The sequence below is a fragment of the Neopelma chrysocephalum genome, unplaced genomic scaffold (genome assembly GCF_003984885.1).
Source record: "Neopelma chrysocephalum unplaced genomic scaffold, ASM398488v2 Primary Assembly neopelma1_69, whole genome shotgun sequence".
Lineage (NCBI taxonomy): Eukaryota > Metazoa > Chordata > Aves > Passeriformes > Pipridae > Neopelma > Neopelma chrysocephalum.
The window spans coordinates 11250900-11267998 of record NW_020897729.1 but is presented as its reverse complement, the minus strand read 5'-3'; the positions used below and the strand labels follow the sequence as shown (position 1 = coordinate 11267998).

The following is a 17099-nucleotide window of genomic DNA, read 5'->3' as shown; positions in this document are numbered from 1 at the left end:
AGTCAGCACTTCCCTTCTGAGGAAATAATTCAACTCCAAGCTCCCATAAAAGCCATGAAGGAGACATTGGGTGAGTGCAGAGGCAAAATGAGGATGGGGAATTTTCCATATCTCCCACAGCCCTCGCTGCTACCCCGTGTTACAGGAGGGTTAGGCTGGGACTAGACTGGGCAGGGCTGGTTTAAGGCAGGATTTTGTGCTGCTCACCTACGTGCAGCATCCACTTCTCGGGAGCAAAGGAAAGTGAAATCCAATCCCAGGGGATTTTATTCCATGTAATGTGTCCACGTAGGAAGATTAGATTGTGTGCAATGTCAATTTTAGTTACAAAGACAGGAGCCCGAGGTTTAAAATGGAGGTGAATATTTGGCAATGGAAAGTAAGAACAACTTGACTGTGCAGCAACCCTAAATCCATTTAACTCCTTCCCAGGAAGGGTATTTGAGGGGAATAAATCATCCCACTTCTCATCCACTTGGAAAGGTTTTCCTCAGTGTGGTGAGATGAGCCCTGAACAATGAAAGGATTGTAATTGGCTGCCCCCAATGTACCTGGTGAGTTAATTGGGGCAGCAGCATCACAGGGAAGGGCTGTTTCAGCAGCAAGAAAGGGTTCAGTGTTATTTATACTGGCTTGAGCAGAGGGGATCTGGGAGAGGCTGGAACAGCTCTTCCAGTGGCCAGGCTTTCCTGGGGGCACGGTGGAGTGGAATTGAGGGAATAAAAAGCTTTGGTTAAACAGTGCAGGAACTTCCTGTTAGGAAAATCTAGTGCAGTGTGTGTGGAAGGAGGAGCTGCTGAGTGGGGCTGTTGCTGTGTCCGGCCAGGAAGGGCCATCCCTGTGCCAGAGCAGCATCACTGTACCTTGGTCCTCGTCTCTTTAATTAACACTGCAGACACAATCACATAATCTGACCTTCCTACGTGGCCACATCACAAGGAAAACTCTCCTGGGAATGGATTTCACCCTCTTTTTGCTCCTGAGAGTCCTGACAAGCTGTACTTTTCCCTTGTTGTTTTTACCACCAGGCTTTATCCCAGTGCCTCTCGCTGCTCTCGTCACCCCTCTGTACTCCTGCAGGATGTCAGTCCTTTCTTCTCCCTTTGTGTCATTTTGACTTCCTGATGCTGAACCAAAGGGCTTTTGAAGCCAAAAATTGTCACCTTGACCTTTCTTGTGCGTGTTGGACCCTGGTTCCTCGACACAAACAGGCTCTTCTTACCCATCACTCCTGAGCAGACACATCTCTGAAGTGTTCCCCTTGGTTTTGCCCATAATCTGCTCACAGCAAAGTGACTAACAAGCAAAATGCTGCTTTTGTCCCCCAGCTTTGGGAAGCTGGAGGCTTTTGCAACCCTGAGTATGTCCACAGGACTGGATCCTGGCTGTGCCTCCTTGTCCTGCATCCAACCATGCTGGCCCTGAAACACCAGTTTCATTTGTCTGCTTGTTTCTGGCAAAATAATTAACTTGGGCTTATTCAGCATCGTAGCAGGTCCAGAACCAAAGTGTCTTTCCTGAGTACAACTTCTTCCATGTTTAAAGGACTGAGTGCTGTGGTGGAGTTTGGGCTCTGGTTTTCCTCTCCAGTTCTACACAAGCAGCCGAGGTGGGATGTGAGGAGCCAGGTGTGGTCCCCAGGCAGGGCTGAGCTGCTGATAAGGGGTGGTGAATCTGCTGGAAGTGAGGAAAGTAGAAATTGGTCACTGAGGTGAAGTGAATCGGAGCCCTTTGTGCCCTTGAGCCCCAGGGATGTGATACTGCTGCCCAGGTAGAGGCTTTTCTCTTTGCTGCAGGCTGGGAAGGGGTGGGAGCAGTTGAGCAAAGGGTTTCCAGGTCTCTGTGCAGCTGGAATAACCCCTTCACCCACAGAGCTGATACCCTCTCAGCTGAGGCACTGCCTGCCAGGCAAAAACCTGAGCTCATCCCAGGGAAAATCCCTACAACCATGGGGATGGGGATGGTGACTCTGAGCCTGAGGGTGACGGAGGAGGATGAGGAAGGAGCAGGCACAGATGTGGCAAGGGAAAACAAAGATGTGATTTTCCTGGGCAGAACTGCTGTGGGACAGAGGGGTTGGTGACCAGCCCTGTGGCTGTGCCACCCACGAGGGTCCTGCTGGGCAGGAAGGTGCCGTTCATTCATTCATTCCCGGGGGCTCCCGGCTCCAGTGGGTGCTGGGCTGACGCCTCTTCCCAGCCTTTTCCCTGCCAGGCTGCTGGCACGTGCTGTGCCCGGCTGTTTGCGTGGGGCTGCCTGGCATTTCGCTGCGGCTCCCGGAGGCTGCCGGCACGTGGATGCTGCCACGGCCACCGGGATCTGGGAGAGAGAGAGAGAGGCAGCGGGATCTGGGAGAGAGAGAGACAGCGGCAGGGACCAGCAGCTCCTCGGAGACGCTGCGCCCTCCGCTTGGAAAAGCCTAGTCAAGGGAAATGTCACCCCTCCCCGAGCGCTGTTTTGGTGCCTGGGTGTATTTTTAACAACAGCCCCTGACTCCAAGCTGTGTTTGCCGTGATTCAGAGGCTCGGCCCCGCTCGCCAATCTGGCGGAGCCGCTGGTGCTGCGGGGACGGGGCTGTTGGCTCCGGCTCCTGCCGTGCGGGGAAAATGTCACCGTGGGCTTGTGCCAGGAAAGCTGGGCTGTGTCAGACCCGCCTGCAGGGCTGGGCTCTCGGGGGGGCTTTGTGTCCCCACATCTTTCACTGTCCCCTGCTCCATCCCAGCCACCAGGACAGGACCACACGGACGCTGTACTCACCTGCCCCGAGGCTGCTCCCTGGAGAAGGAATCTGGGAAGATTCAAAGTTAAGCTTAAAACACATCTTTCTTAAAGCTACAAACAGCAGGAAGAGTGTGGTGTCCCTTCTCCTCACAAAAAATAATCCGTGCCCTGTGGCTTCTATGTGATGAGATGGCTACAAGTGTCCTGTGCTGGGGGTTTGGGTGACCCGGGTGCTCCTGGGGAGGTTTGTACACTCCCCTGTGGGCACTGAGGGGGATGCCCCGTGCCCTGCCACAACACCCCGTCCTTCCTGTTCCTTTCCCCATTCCATCCCCTCAGGAGGCTCCTCCAGAGGCCAGGCGTGGCTCTGCCATAGCTGTGGGCAGCACACTGGCATGGTGCTGTTTGGCTTTGGGCTCTGGCTTAAAAGAACTCGGGGGTGAGGTGTTGAACACCTTCAGGTCTCACTTGTGGTGCAAGTTTGGGAGAAAAGGCTGTGGGCAGGGGGGACGTTGGGTATGGGATGTTGGGTACCACCACTGGTGGATGCTCGAGGCTGCCTGGGGTGGGGCTGCTGCCCCTTCAGCTCCAGGGACTGAGCTGGTTAATTGTCTCAGCCCTGGGAAGCAGTGCAAGAGAAGCACAAAAACTCTTTACTGACCTGTTACTTGGAGACTGACCATTGATTTTACTTGGCAGTGTTACAGCTTTCAGACCTGTATGTTTCTGTACGTGTGTAATATATACAGATATATACACGTACACCTGGAAGCTGCAAAATAGGTGTAAATCTATAGATATATTTACTTGGTGGATTTTTATATTTTTGTGGGTCTTGGTTGGTTTTTCTTCTTCTGTTCAGGAAGGTAGAGGAGAACCAGGTCTTGAACTGACACTCTACCAGCTCCTAGGGCAGAGCAGGAATTTGTCTGGAAAGCAGCTCAGTGCCTGGGAGCTTTTCAACAGCACGAGGCCGTGCTGGGAGCTCAGGCAACCCCAGTGGGACCAGTTCTCAGCTGGTTTGGTGGCTCCCTGTGTTGGTGAGGCCTCTCCACTTTCCCACTCATCAGAGAGTCTCTGAGTGCCAGGGATGGGAGCAGACCTGATGGTGCTCTCCAGGCTGGGCTGTGGGCTCAGAAATGCTCCTGCCCTGCACCATCTGAACTCCCTTTGCCAGAGGGATCTTGCACTAAGAAACTTGGCATTTTCAGCACTGGCTCTCAGCAGAAACCTTCCAAATATCCAGGTCATGTGTGTGCTAAGCAAATGGCAAAGCTTTGGAAATCCAAACACAATATTTCTCTCCAGATTTGTTGGTTGATCAGACTGTCCAAAGAGCTGGTTATTGCTCCCTGGAACAAAACTGAGCATGTTGTAGCCCCCCAAATCCCAGGAGCGGGGAGGGACAAGCCCTGACGTGGCTTTGTGGCCAGGGGACCTGTGGGGAAGGACAGGACAGGACTGGACAGTCACTGGAGTCTGGGCTGAGACCTTGGGACAGACCCCACTGCTGGGGGGGTGGTGACCCCTATAAATGCATGGAGACACCATAGGGACTCACTCACACTGTGTGTATGTAAATGCACATATATGTATAAAAGGGTGTATATAGAGGATATGTATTGGCATGTGGATAACAGGTACATGTGTGTTTATACATCAAAAGTGGTTTCTATGTATATAAAAAGGGGTGTGTGTATATATAAATATATATGTATATAAAAAAGGGGTACATATAAACAATGTGTACATGCATATATATATATTTAAAGGGTGTGCATATATATAAAAACCTGCATATAAAGGATATGTACATGCATATAGATAAAGGGTGTATGTGTATATATATATATAGGGGTACATATAAACAATATATATGCAAATGTATCTATAAAGGGTATATGTGTGTGTATATATATATTTATATTTATGTAGAGAGAGGGGCACATGGCTGAGCTGGGCCCTCACAGCCACGAGCCTCTGCAGAGCCAGACTTTGAAAGGCAAAGAACAGGTCGTGGAGAAATAGGATTTAAAAAACCCTCTTCCCTAAAATAATCCTGGACTGTTTGGGAGTGAACAGCAGCCCTTGGTTCCACAGGGTGTTATGCAGCGGGTGGGCTGTGTCCAGCAGAAATCCCAAAGCCAGGAATCCGGAATTCCTGCAGCGCTACAACTGTCTGGAGCACCCAGGCAGCTGCTGGGGTTTGGGTTTGAACATTCTGAGGGCTCCACTCTGTGCTGGGGAGGATGAGCAGTGTTTGTGCTGCTCTGGGTTTGGGCCGCAGGGTCCAGCTGCGCTTGCACTCAAAAAAAAAAAAAATCAAAGAAAAGAAAAAAGACAAGGAAAAAAAAAAGGAAAGAAAATATAGAAAAGAAGGGGAAAAAAAGAGGAAAAAATAGAACAGAAAAAAGAATCAGGTCAGTGCCTGCCCCAGCCGTGCTGTGAGCCCGGGGGCTCGTGGGGCTGGAGATGCAGCTGCAGCTTCTCAAATAGCTACTCCAGGTCAAGTTCCTGTGTCTCCCACAATTTTAAATTCCCACCATCAGAGCTAAATTTTGGGTGCAGCAGTGGCATAAGGGGTCCTGGAGTGGTGGGAGAGTGGGCACCTCGGTGCTGAGGGTGCTGGCTGGTGTTGGGCTGGCCCTCCTGCCCCCCTGGGGATGCCTTTGGCTGTGCTCCAGGGGGAAACTGTGCCACAGGAATGAAAACCTGGAATGGCCACAGAATCCAGTGTGTAAAAAGAGAAAGAGCTGAAAGCACAGGGCACAACCTGTGCTAATGTCAGGTGTTTTGTCCTGACCCTGCCCATGGGTGAGCCAGGCCTCTTTCTTCTGTTTTATTTTATTTTATTTGGCTTTAAATAATTCAGCAGGAGCAGCAAAAAACGCTGGGAATGTTTGTGGTGCTCTGCAGGGAAAGGTAGATGGATGGTCCCTAAATTATACCGTGACCTGGCAGAACACTTGCCCAGCCCTGGCTGCACTGCGGAGGTCAGAGCAGGAGGGTGGAATTAAAGGGGATTTTGTAATTAAAGGGGATTTTGTGCAGTGGTGACAGGACAGGGGTTTGATGTGTGGCACACTGCGCCGTCTCAGGGCTGATTATCTTGTCTCCAGCCTGGATCAGGGAGGAGGGGAGAAGGGTGATAATTTTATTTCCTGGCTGTGGAGGAGCAGCTGGTGTTGGGGATCCTGGTGCTGCCTCCACTGGGGTGGGAAACCATGGGATACTGGGTTTGTGGAGAATCCACCAGCTTGGGCAGGATACTGGGAAGGAATAGTATTTTCTAATTATTTTCTTTTCATTTTAGGAACCTTGGGAAATCCGGGCTGAGAGTGTCGTGCCTTGGACTGGGTGAGTACCTTTGGCTTCCACAATATTCTCCCCCCTCAGTGCTCGAGCTGTGTGGGGTGTTGTGTCATCAAATCCTTCTGTTGTGCCCTAAAGCCTGTGAGGAACAGCCCACAGAGGCCCCATCTGACATGTCTGAGTGTGCCCAGGAGCTCTGAGTGTCCCAGCTCTGGCCTCGGGGGGCACATTCCTATTTCATTTTATCCAGCCTTTGCACCTTGCTACTCCTGTTCCATACTGCCTTGAAAAACTGAAGAACACCTCATCAATATTTTATCCTGTCGATATTTGATCCAGAGGGGCCTGTCTGAGCACAGCCAGGTGCTGGCCCTGCGGGGCCCCCAGGGATGCTGAGCTCCCACAGCCCCTGGGCTGTGGCTGCTCCTGTGCCCTGGGCTGCATCCCTCCTGATGGCTTTACTCAGGCGAGTAATCCCTCTGATGGCAGCTGAACCACACATGGCACAGAGCTTGAAAGTGCAGGGATAGAGATGTTTTTATAAAAACCAAATGCTGGGGAAAGGAGGAGGCTGTTTTCTCGCTGTGAGCACCTTCCCACAGTGCAAGGCTGGGCAGCAGGAGCTTAAACACCCTGGGCATGTGCACAGATCCCCCCAGGGATGGATGCTCTGCTCTGTTTTAATAGGGGTCCTTGTTCCTGGGGTGTCAGAGAGGCTGGCACAGGGAGCTGGAGGCACCAGCACGGTTTAGGTCACTTAAAGAATCACTGGAAAAGGTATTGGCAAAACCAGGTTTAATATGAATTTGTAAAAGCGTGACAGAGTTTGATGGCACAGTTCTATTACTGTATATTTTCTGTTACTATATAGAGCACACAAGGGAAAATTGGATTAAAATCAGTCTCCAATGATTTATGTGGATAGTGGGACACAGGAGGGTGAGGATGCAAAGGGGCAGGGAGACCCTCCTGTTGAGTCACAGGGTTCAGAGCAGCCTCCTGGGCCAAACTTGGCCTTAGACTGGATCAGTGGTTTAGGTCTAAAGGACTTAGCAATGCTTAATCAACACAACAGTGGCAGTGCTTAATCAGTTGGCTAATTTAACATTTATAAAGTGACTCAATAGGATTTGCTATAAGCACAACAGTAACTTAATTATGAGCCTAAGCTAATTACGAATCTAAGATGGCAACATTCGTCTGTACTCACTCAGAGTATTTAAATCAATTTGCATACACACAGACACAAGAAGTCTGTTCTGAGGTACAAACCTGTGAAACATTCCCCTTGAGTTTGGGGAAACACTCCTGTCCTGTCTGTAGGCTCGTGACCATCCTGTAGGATGCTTGGCTTTAGTCATCAGTACATTTCCATCCTGGATGCAATTTGGGTCGGTAGTTACTGGAATTTTCCTTGAAAAGTCCAATAACAGTAACATTATTTAACAATAATATCGTTATTAGCTCTGAGCAACCTGGGATAGCACAAGGTTATAGCAGGGTGTTGGAATTGGATGAGCTTGAAGGTCCCTCCTATCCCAAACCACTCCGTGATTATTCAGGCTGTTGTTCAGACAGAAAAATAAGGTCTGGAGGCTGTTGGAAAACAGGAGCTTGTTAGAGCACAGGAGTTCTGGGAGTGTAAGGGGTAAACCCAGGGGGATTTACCTGCCCAGGTGGCACTGATCAAGGCTGAGCATTCCCAAGATCCAGGTGCTGCTGCCTTGGGAGCCAGTGGGTGATGGCAGGCCCTGGGCTCTCTGCCTGTACCTGGCACCACTGAGGCTGTGGGATCCCCTTCCAGCTCCAGCTCCATCCCTGCCAGGGCTGGGAATGCTCACAGGGCAGGTGTCAGCTCATTTTTTCCAACATGCTCCGAGGTTTGATTTTAAAGTAGAGTGGATTGTGAAAGTCACCCTGTACCACGAGTCATATAAATAAGGCCCCTTCTGCCAAGAGCCCTTCTGGTTAAAATAGACCCAGCCTTGGAAAGGACTTGTCTTATCTGTGCAGAGGTTTTATTTATCATCCACAGTTTCCCCAAGTGCTGATGTTGTGGTGGTGGAGAAAAGCTCCGGGAAGGAAGCAGCAGCAGGAAAAGAAAAACATTCTGTAGAGCTTTTCTTTAATTTCAAGCGGGTGGAACTGCAGCGGCGTCTAAATATACTGAGCCTTTGTGAGCACAGCTGTGCAGGGATACGGGGGGCTGGGGGGGCTGCTGGGCATCTCAGCCTGTTCCAGCAGCACTGATCCCAACAGCCCCCACCCTGTGAGCAGGAATAGGGGAAAGCAGAGCTGGAAAGCCTGAAATTCAGGAATTCTCTGGAATGTACACCACAGCACGTCACAGAATGGTTTGGGTTGGAGGGACCTTAAAGCCCATCCAGTTCCACCCTTCTTCCACTAGCCCAGGTTGCTCCAAGCCCTGTCCAACCTGACCTTGGACCCTTCCAGGGATGGGGCAACCTGTGCCAGGGCCTCCCCACCCTCACAGCCAAGAATTTCTCCCTAATTAATCTAAATCTCCTCTCTTTCACTTTCAAACCATCCCTCTTGTCCCACCTCTCCCACTGCAGATCCATCAGGTGTCTGTTCCCAGCGCTGCCTTATATGACTTTTCTAAATGCCTTCTCTGTTGCAGTTCCCCAAAAGATAAATGTGTTTCCCTACGCTCTCTGCAGCATGAAAATCTAATTTAAGGTTCACTAAAGTTTCTGAAGGCTCAGCAGTCTTCCTCTAAAGCCTTGCAAAATCTCAGCAAGGTGGGAGTGCTCTTCATCCTGCAGGATGAAAAAGAGGAGAAAAACGGGAAGTGGGGCAGAAATCAAAGGCAGGAAGGGCTGAGGCAGCACAGGCCCTTTAATGATGCCCTGCCTTTCCCACTCACGTGGCCATGAGTGTTTGTTGGGGGCTGCTTGCAGTGCCAGGAGTGATGAGCAAGAGCAGGACAGGTGAGTTGGCAGCGCCTTCCACAGGCAGAGACATTTGGGAGGGCTCCCTGAGCCCTTTGGGTGGTGGCTGGGCATTGCTGTGGGGAGCTGAGCCCCTTGGAGCACGGGCTGAGCATCATTCCTGGACTGATCCGCCAGGCTGAGCTTCCCTGGGCCCGGGCTCCTGCAGCTCCCTGGTGCTGAGTCCTGCTCCTGGCTGGGCTGAGCTCTCACCTCCTCCTCTGAGCAGGTGAGGCTTTACCTGAGGGAGCTTCACAGCCCAGCCCTGGGCTGGCACAAGGCTCTTGGCCTGATGCTGGATCCAAAACGTGATTGTGACGCAGGGGAAAAACAAGGTCATGTTTCTCATGTATTTAGTTCAGAGCGAATCCTGCCTGTGGATTCCTGTTGATTTTGAGAGAATGTTGAGGCAGCCTCCAACAAGGTGATGAGCCCTGGCTCAAAGGAAACGAGCAGCAGGACAAAACCAGCCATCCTAAATCAAAAAAGCAGCTACAGAAGCACAGAAAAAACCCTCCCCAAGCAAGCAATTCCTGCAACCACTGTTGGGATACCCTGTGCTTGAAATTGGCCACAAAAATAGGTGTTTTTCAGCCCAAAGGGGTCAGATGCTGCTGTTTCCCTCTTGGGCTTTGCTCCGGGAAAGAGATTTTGGACTCCCAGCCCAGGCTCCTGCTGTGCTGAGGGCTGGGCTCCAGAGCAGCCCCACATGCCAGAGCTCCATGTGGCACCATCCTGGCCAGGAGCAGGGCAGGGATAACACTGTGCTGGCAGCAGGAGGAGTGTGGAGTTCAGCCAGGAATTCCTGCAGAGGTGACACATCTGCTGGCAGTGACATTAGCGAGGGGTGGATTTTGCATTGGCACAAATCCCACAAAGAATCACACCTTGCTGGGCTCGGGGGTGTGATGGAAATGGAGCCAAATCTGGGTTTAATGCAGAAGTTCCTGTTGAAGGGGAGGATATCCAGTGGGGAAGCTGTTTTCCAAGGCAAGGCAGCAAGGTGATGGCAAAGGGCAGGAGACAGAGGTCTGTCTGCCACTGCCATGCCAAGCCCTGGGGCAGGGGATGCCTTTATAAACCATGAATTGGGATAAGCTAGAGAGAGACAGCGACTGGAAAGGGGGAAAGTAGCAATTAAACAAGACGTGTCTTTCTCCAGTATATTTTTTCTTCCAAAATGGGTGTATTGGCTGAGGCTGTGAATCATCCTTGGCTGTTGTTTGAAATGCCAAATGTGCCTTGTGCTTGTTTTTGCCTTTTTAAAAAATTTCATTTTAAAAGGGAGCTGAGCAGCCTCTGCCATGCCGTGCCTATGCCAGGCTGTGCCTCTGCCAGGCCGTGCCTGTGCCCCAGCTGCTCAGGGAGTGGGTGCCCCCCACCTCCACTGCCCCAAGAGGGAGATTTCTGTGCTGCCTTCCCTGCTCCTGACTCCCTACCAGAGCTTCTCCCTTTCCCAGCCACATCTGATGGTTTAGAGATCACCTTGCTGAGCCAAAACTCCCCTCCCTGCTGGTTTTTGTGATGATCATGGCAAAAAGAGACCCCCAAGGTTTCCCCACCCTGATGGTGCTCAGTGTCCCCAGCCCCTCCTGTCCCCCCAACTGAGTCTGGGGGCACAGGTGGATCTTGAGCAGGTAGATCCTGTATCATATGTTTTTTTTACTTGCATTTAAAGAGATTTAAGGTGCTTGTTGTTCTTACATGAGCCTTTGCCAGCTCCGTGTGCCCAAACCCTTGAGCACATCATCCTCGTGTCCCCTGGTGGGGTGTGGTTTGTGTCATAAGGCCACAACCAGGAAAATTCCAGGCAGGATGTGCAGTCCACAGAGGTATAAACATTTCTCTTTCTCACCTGTGCTAGGGACCTGTGTGCTGCTCATGCAAAAAAAAAAAATCATCACTTTGGGATAAACAGTCTCAACCCATTTTTCAATAGAAATATGTTTTAATGTATTCCTATAAAAATAACACCTCCAAAGCTTTAACATGGAAATCAGGCTTCATTTGGGTGGGGTTTTTTTATCTGCATGAAGAAGCTTAATGATCAATTGAAACCTGCTTTCGTTTTTATCTTTGTGCAGGACCAGAGCATTTTACTCCAATAGTAAGAGAAAATACCTCTCCTGAGGTCTATAACCAGTAAGGTGTTGCAGGGGTAGCTCCCGCCCCATTATTGCCCTTATAGAGAGCAGCAGTAAGTGTAAAATTAGCTGGAAATATGTGTGCTCTTTGCTCATTTCTTTTATTTCCATATTTCTGATCTGTGAAAACTTGGCTTGGCTTTTTCTGCGGGAAAAATCGGGAGTTTCGGTTTGAACTCACACTTTGTGTGTCTTTAAATAACTTTGTTTGCACTCAAAGAAACCTGATGTATTAAAAAATTCAGATTGACCTTTTTTTGAGGGAAAGGGAGCAAGATTCTCCTGACAGAGACGACGACTCCTGCTCTGTTCCAGGCAGGGCTGATCAAAGCAGCTCCGGTGGGAGCAGCAGGGACCTGCCCCGCTTCTGCCTCTGCTCAGGGTTCACCCTCCCCATGAGGGTGTGGGAGCATTTATGGATCTGCTGCATCTCTGTGAGTGCCACCAGGCAGGGAGAACTGAAGTCTTGCCCCTTGGCAGGGTCAGAGCTCGACCCCTCACTGGCACTGCACTCCCTGCCTTGCTCAGATCATAATTCACACACGGGTTTGGGTTGGAGGGACATTAAAGCCCATCCAGTTCCAACCCCCTGCCGAGGGCAGGGACACTTTCTGCTAGACCTGGCTGCTCCAAGCCCTGTCCAACTCAGAATCACAGAATATCCTCAGTAGGGAGGGACCCACAGGGATCACTGAAGTCCAATCTGGCCTGGAACACATCTAGAGTTGGGGAAAAACCTCACTGGCTTTTCCAGCTTGGAGCCTGAACCCCTCTGCCTTCCTTATGGAGGGATGTTTTATGTCAGAATTTTAAATTCTGGAGTGTTTTGAGTGAGCCACGTGAGCTCTGCCCCATCCCTTCAGTGAGTGACATCTGATTTTGTGCCCAGCTGTCATGGAGCTGTGGAGCAGGGTGAGGGGGAGCTGTGCTGCAGCTCACAGGGCGTTGTGAGGAGCTGGCACGGGCACAGGCCATGGCACGGGCACAGGCCATGGCACAGCCACTGCTGCTGCCCCGGGGGCTGGGTGAGCTCACACTGCAGGGATGGAGGGAGGGCTGAGCAGTGTCCTGGGCCTGACCTGGGCCTTCCCCAGCTGCCTTTTTCTACCAGTTCCTTAGGGAATACATATTCCTTAAATATATACATGTAAAATATATACAGGAGATAATGTTCCTATAGGAATTCCTTGAGGGGTTGGGCTGGGTGACCTTTAAAGGTCCTTTCCAACGCAAACTATTCCGTGATCTGGTTGAATCCATGCATTTCCACGGATTCTATGTTTCCATCATAGATTATTTTTAATTTTTTTTGAGGCAATGATCCTGAAGAAATAATGCCCCAGGTTTTCCTAATAATAGACCAGAGTCTGCAACTGAGTCTAAACTGCAGCTCCTTTTGGAGCCAGCCTAAGGAAAGCTCTGCCCACTGGCTTTGCCTTGGCTTTGGACATTGGCTTTATGGAAAAGTTCCCAGGGAAAAGTCACTTTGGGTTTTAAATACTTCATGTCAAAAGAAATATTTCTTTCTTAATCATTTTTCCTCATTTTGGCCTGCATGACGTGGAATGAAGCACATATTTCAGAAGCTTTTCCTTCCCCAAATGATGTGTTGAGGCAGCATCATTAAGTTTTTTTCCAATTTATCAAATTGAAGCTTTGGAAAACAAACTCTGTTTTGCAAAGAACTTCAGATTTCAAGGCCTGGAAATGTCCAAGGCCAGGTTGGAGCAACCTGGGACAGTGGAAGGTGTCCCTGCCCATGGCAGGGGGTGGGACTGGATGAGCTTTAAGGTCCTTTCCCACCCAAGCCATTCTCTGGTGATTCTGTGATTTGAATCAAACTGTATTTTGGCAGAATAACATCCCCTGGCACTGCCCTGAGCACCTCCATGTGCTTTCCCACCCTGGGAGAGGGGGCTCCATGCCAGCCCTGCAGGAGCTCTCCTGGGCACACCCCCCCCTCTGAACCAGCTCACGCCATTTCAAACCCATTTAACCCCAAGGAGCCTGAATTTTGGTCAAGTGAAATTTTGGATATTGTAGTGTAACAGATTCTTTTGTTTTTTTCCAGGGACATGGGTCACTTTTGGGGGTCAGATCTCAGATGAGGTGAGTGCTGCTCGGTCTCATTCCAAAGCAGGAGGTACAGGGCAGGGTGAGGTGTTTTGGATGAAACCATGAGCCAGAGGAGCCCCTTCCTGCACAGGGAGACAGCAGCAAGTTACTGTGCAAAGCTGCTGCTGCAAACCCCTAATGAATGTGACATTTCCAGAGATCAGCTCTAACAAACCCCATCTATCCACGGATCCCTTTAGAGCCATCTCCTTTTCCACACTGTCCCCACTGGCAGTGGCACCGCTCCCAGAGTGGGAATCGGGCACTGCTTCTGTTGTGGATGAAATGGGCACCAGTTGTAAACACGGGCAGGGGCTGGGCTCACCAGGGTGGTTTATTTTTACATAATGAGCTGAAACAAATGGAAGTGAGCTCGGGTTTCGTCCGTGCTCCTCCCTGGAGCAGATGGCTCCTGGTCTCCGTTGATCCTGGAGCGCTGGGCAGCACGTGGGCTTCCCTCCAGCCCAGGTACACTCCAGATGTGAGTGCCCAAGGAGAGCAGCCACCCAGCTGCCTTCCCCCAGGGCATGGGAGAACCACCAAAATAGCTCTGCAATGAGGAAAAGAGCCCAGGAGCCTGAACTCAAAGGGGTTTGCCTTTAAATTCACTTGATCTTTTCCTGGTATTGCTGCTTCTCCTGGTGGATCACCAGGTTTATCTCTTGGCGCTGTGAGATGATTTGTTTCCATGATCACTTTGCTCCCTGTACTCCTGCCCTCCTTACCTTGAATAAGTCCATGCAAAGGGGTCATGCATGGAAAAAGAGGGCAGAAACACAGCCCCATCCTTGAGGGATGCCCACCCTTGGGATACTGGCTCAGAGCTTCCAGCCCCTTGGAGTGCAGGATCCCCCAGGGAGCAGTGAGACCCCCATGGGGACCCCACAAAATGACTTTCAGGTGTTTCCATGCCCCATGGCATCTCTGGGGAGCTGCAGGACAGCCTGTCAGGCAGCCAAGAAAATATTAAACTCTCACCATTCTGCGTTAAACTCTGTAGATTTGCAGAGTATCTTCTGTAAACCTATTAAGTTCTTGGCTGCTTTCCTGCTAGAAAGCTCCTGTGGGAAGAGATTAATTCCTGCCGGGGTGAGTCAAATGGAAATCGGTGCCAATCCATGTTTTGGTGCCTCTCTGGACCCCCTGGGTGCCCTGTCCAAGGGTCTCCCCTGGGCAGGGGATGCTCATACTCCTCCCAGCCCTGCTGGAGCCCCTTTGCTGCCCTCAGGGGCCTTTCCTGGTGTGGGAGGGGATTGCTGGCTGGGGATGTGACCCCTGTCCCCCCTCCCTGCCCCAGGTGGCCGAGCAGCTGATGACCATTGCCTACGAGAGCGGCGTCAACCTGTTCGACACGGCCGAGGTGTACGCGGCTGGCAAGTGAGTGCTGGGCTCCTGCTCCCTGGGGGAGGCTTGGGAGGGACCTGAGGGACCTTCTGGTTCCGTGGGCAGGACACTGGCTCTGCTCCTCCCTGTGGCACAGCCCCTGGTGATGGTTTGGGCTCTGGCGGTGCTTGGAAACCCCCTCTCTCCCTGGGAAATCTTTTGTATTTGGAGCACTCGGAAAAAAAATCAGATAAATTTCCCAAATCCTCTTGTACTCAGCAAAGATTGGATTGTATGTCTCGTGCCCCTTGCTGTTGGCACAGGGAGAAAAATATCCTGAATAAATGAAAAGTCAGAGTGGATCTTAATGGTGATGAATGGCCGGGGCCTGTGACAGCTCCCGGCGCAGATCCCGGTGGGAACAGCTCTGGCTGCAGCGGAGCTAATGCTCTTAGTGTCACTGTGGAGTGGGGGAAACATCCATCCCTAATAAATCTGCCTGGGGATGATTTATATGGCTCGTGTTCAGTGTGGAAGGTGGGCTGGGACATCATGTCCCTGCTGTGGGGCCAGAGCGGCTCTGCTTCCCAGACTGGGGTCCAGCAGAGGTGGGGATCAGGGGTGTGGGTCTGTCCCTCCAGGAATGGTGGACAAGATGCTTTGGGTTGACAGAAAGGATCTGTCCCCGGTGGGGGTCATGTCAGGAGGGGAGGGGAGAGCTGCAGGCTGGCGTGGGGAGCACAGGTGGGGTGATGGGGGCGATGGTGTCCGTGGTGCTGAGCATCCTCTTGCCTCCCTCATGCCGGGCTCTCTCCTGCACAGGGCTGAGGTCATCCTGGGCAACATCCTGAAGAAGAAGGGCTGGAGGTACTGTATGGCATTCCCTGTCCCCCACAAACAAGTAGAACCCTTTGGCATAAGACAATCCTGGATGGTGCCATCCCAGGAGCGGGCGCTGCTGTGTGACAGTCACACAGGGAGCAGCCAGAGCTCTCCAGTGCCAAACAAAAGCACTCCCCTGGCTGTTCTTGGGAGTGCACAGTGGCTTCAGGAGGCTGTGACCCCCCTGTGGGACCCTCATGTCAGCCCACACAGCCTGGGAGCGTGTCCAGCCCCCGTGGAGTGGGTGATGTGCCCGCAAGGTGTGGATTAAAGATGCAAAGCTGTGACGGGCCTTCATCTCAGGAGCCTGGCAGGAGGTGATACCCAATTCAAAATATGCACATTAGCATATGTTGTGCAGTTTAAAGAGCATTTACATAATCTTTTAAGACCTCCCGTGTGTCATAGCCAGACTGACTGAAGGATGGGTTCTAGTGATGCTGCCTCAAATCAGCATCCCTGTGTTAGGGGGGTGAGTGATTGTTCAGTAAGGAATATTCTGCATGCTGTGGAAGAAAAAAAGTCCAATTAAAGGTGGAGAAATGGTTTTGTACGCGTCTGGTTCTGCAGCAAGGTGGTTGGAGAATGATAAATCCTTGATTTAACATCATGTAGGAGTTCAGAGATTTATTCAGATGGATCACTCTTGTTTTAATAACTCTGGGAATACTGCATGATAATGAGAAGCACTGGGCATGGCTGGCAGGAGGGAATAGTGCTGTAGCCCTTGGTTAAAGGTCTGGAGATTGCTCACGCTGTAATTTAAAATGTTTGGAGGTCTTTTTGGTCGCTCCACTTAAATTAGTTTTGATTTCTGGACCCCTGTCCTAATGTCCAATCTCATCTTCCCCTGATGCAGCTTCATCCCATTTCCTCATGCCTTAAATATTTATGAATATATATTTTGCCAAAATGCCTCCAGGATGCTTCATTTTCCATCTTCTAAAAAAATTAAAGCTTGGATCCCCTCTGCTGCTTAAAGCACATGTCTGAGGAACAGCTCCCTACGCACAGTGGTGCCGTTCCCTAAGACAAATGGAAGCTCCTGTTTGCTCAGGGACTGCCAAAGTTCCCTCAATTCAGAGGTAATTCCCCCCAAATCAGCACTGGAGTCGGTGTCTCCTCAGTGGTTCACTCCTGCTCTTTCCTGTTTGAGTGCTGCCAGCAGAAATCCTGTTCCTAGATTTCAGAAGTTGTTGATGGGCAACATCTTGATGGTTATTTATATTATTTTTATTTAATAATAATTTTTTTTTCCTTTGTTTGCAGGAGGTCCAGCCTGGTCATAACAACAAAGCTGTACTGGGGTGGAAAGTAAGTGTCTTTAAGGTCCCTTCCAGCCCAAACCAGTCTGTGATTCTGTGGTGGGGGGAAAAAAACATCTCACACTGGGTTGAGATGAGGGAGGGGGGCTTGGACTCGAGAATTGGATTTTGGGGCTCCCAAACCAATACAGATTCTGATTTTGGGGCTGTTTAAATCAGAATAGGAGTCAGTGCTCCCCAGTTGTTGGCACCTCTGGTCTCTCACAGCCCTGTTCCCGTTTTTCCCTTGCAGAGCTGAAACGGAGAGAGGCCTCTCAAGGAAACACATCATTGAAGGTACCTGTGCCCAGGGTGGGGTCTGGCCGTGCTGGGTGCCCTGGTTGGGG

At 50.9% G+C, this 17099-nt stretch overlaps 1 protein-coding gene across 3 annotated transcripts in view; it reads left to right on the top strand.

Annotated features, from left to right (window-relative positions):
• The window catches only part of KCNAB1 (potassium voltage-gated channel subfamily A member regulatory beta subunit 1), a 62282-nt gene that overhangs the window by 33991 nt on the left and 11192 nt on the right, over window positions 1-17099 (top strand). For all 3 annotated transcript variants that reach the window (XM_027685933.1, XM_027685934.1, XM_027685935.1), the window contains exons 2-7: window positions 6035-6078; window positions 13200-13237; window positions 14541-14620; window positions 15389-15433; window positions 16718-16762; window positions 17006-17049. In XM_027685933.1, the coding sequence (XP_027541734.1) occupies window positions 6035-6078; window positions 13200-13237; window positions 14541-14620; window positions 15389-15433; window positions 16718-16762; window positions 17006-17049 (296 nt within the window). The remainder of the gene's footprint in view (window positions 1-6034; window positions 6079-13199; window positions 13238-14540; window positions 14621-15388; window positions 15434-16717; window positions 16763-17005; window positions 17050-17099) is intronic.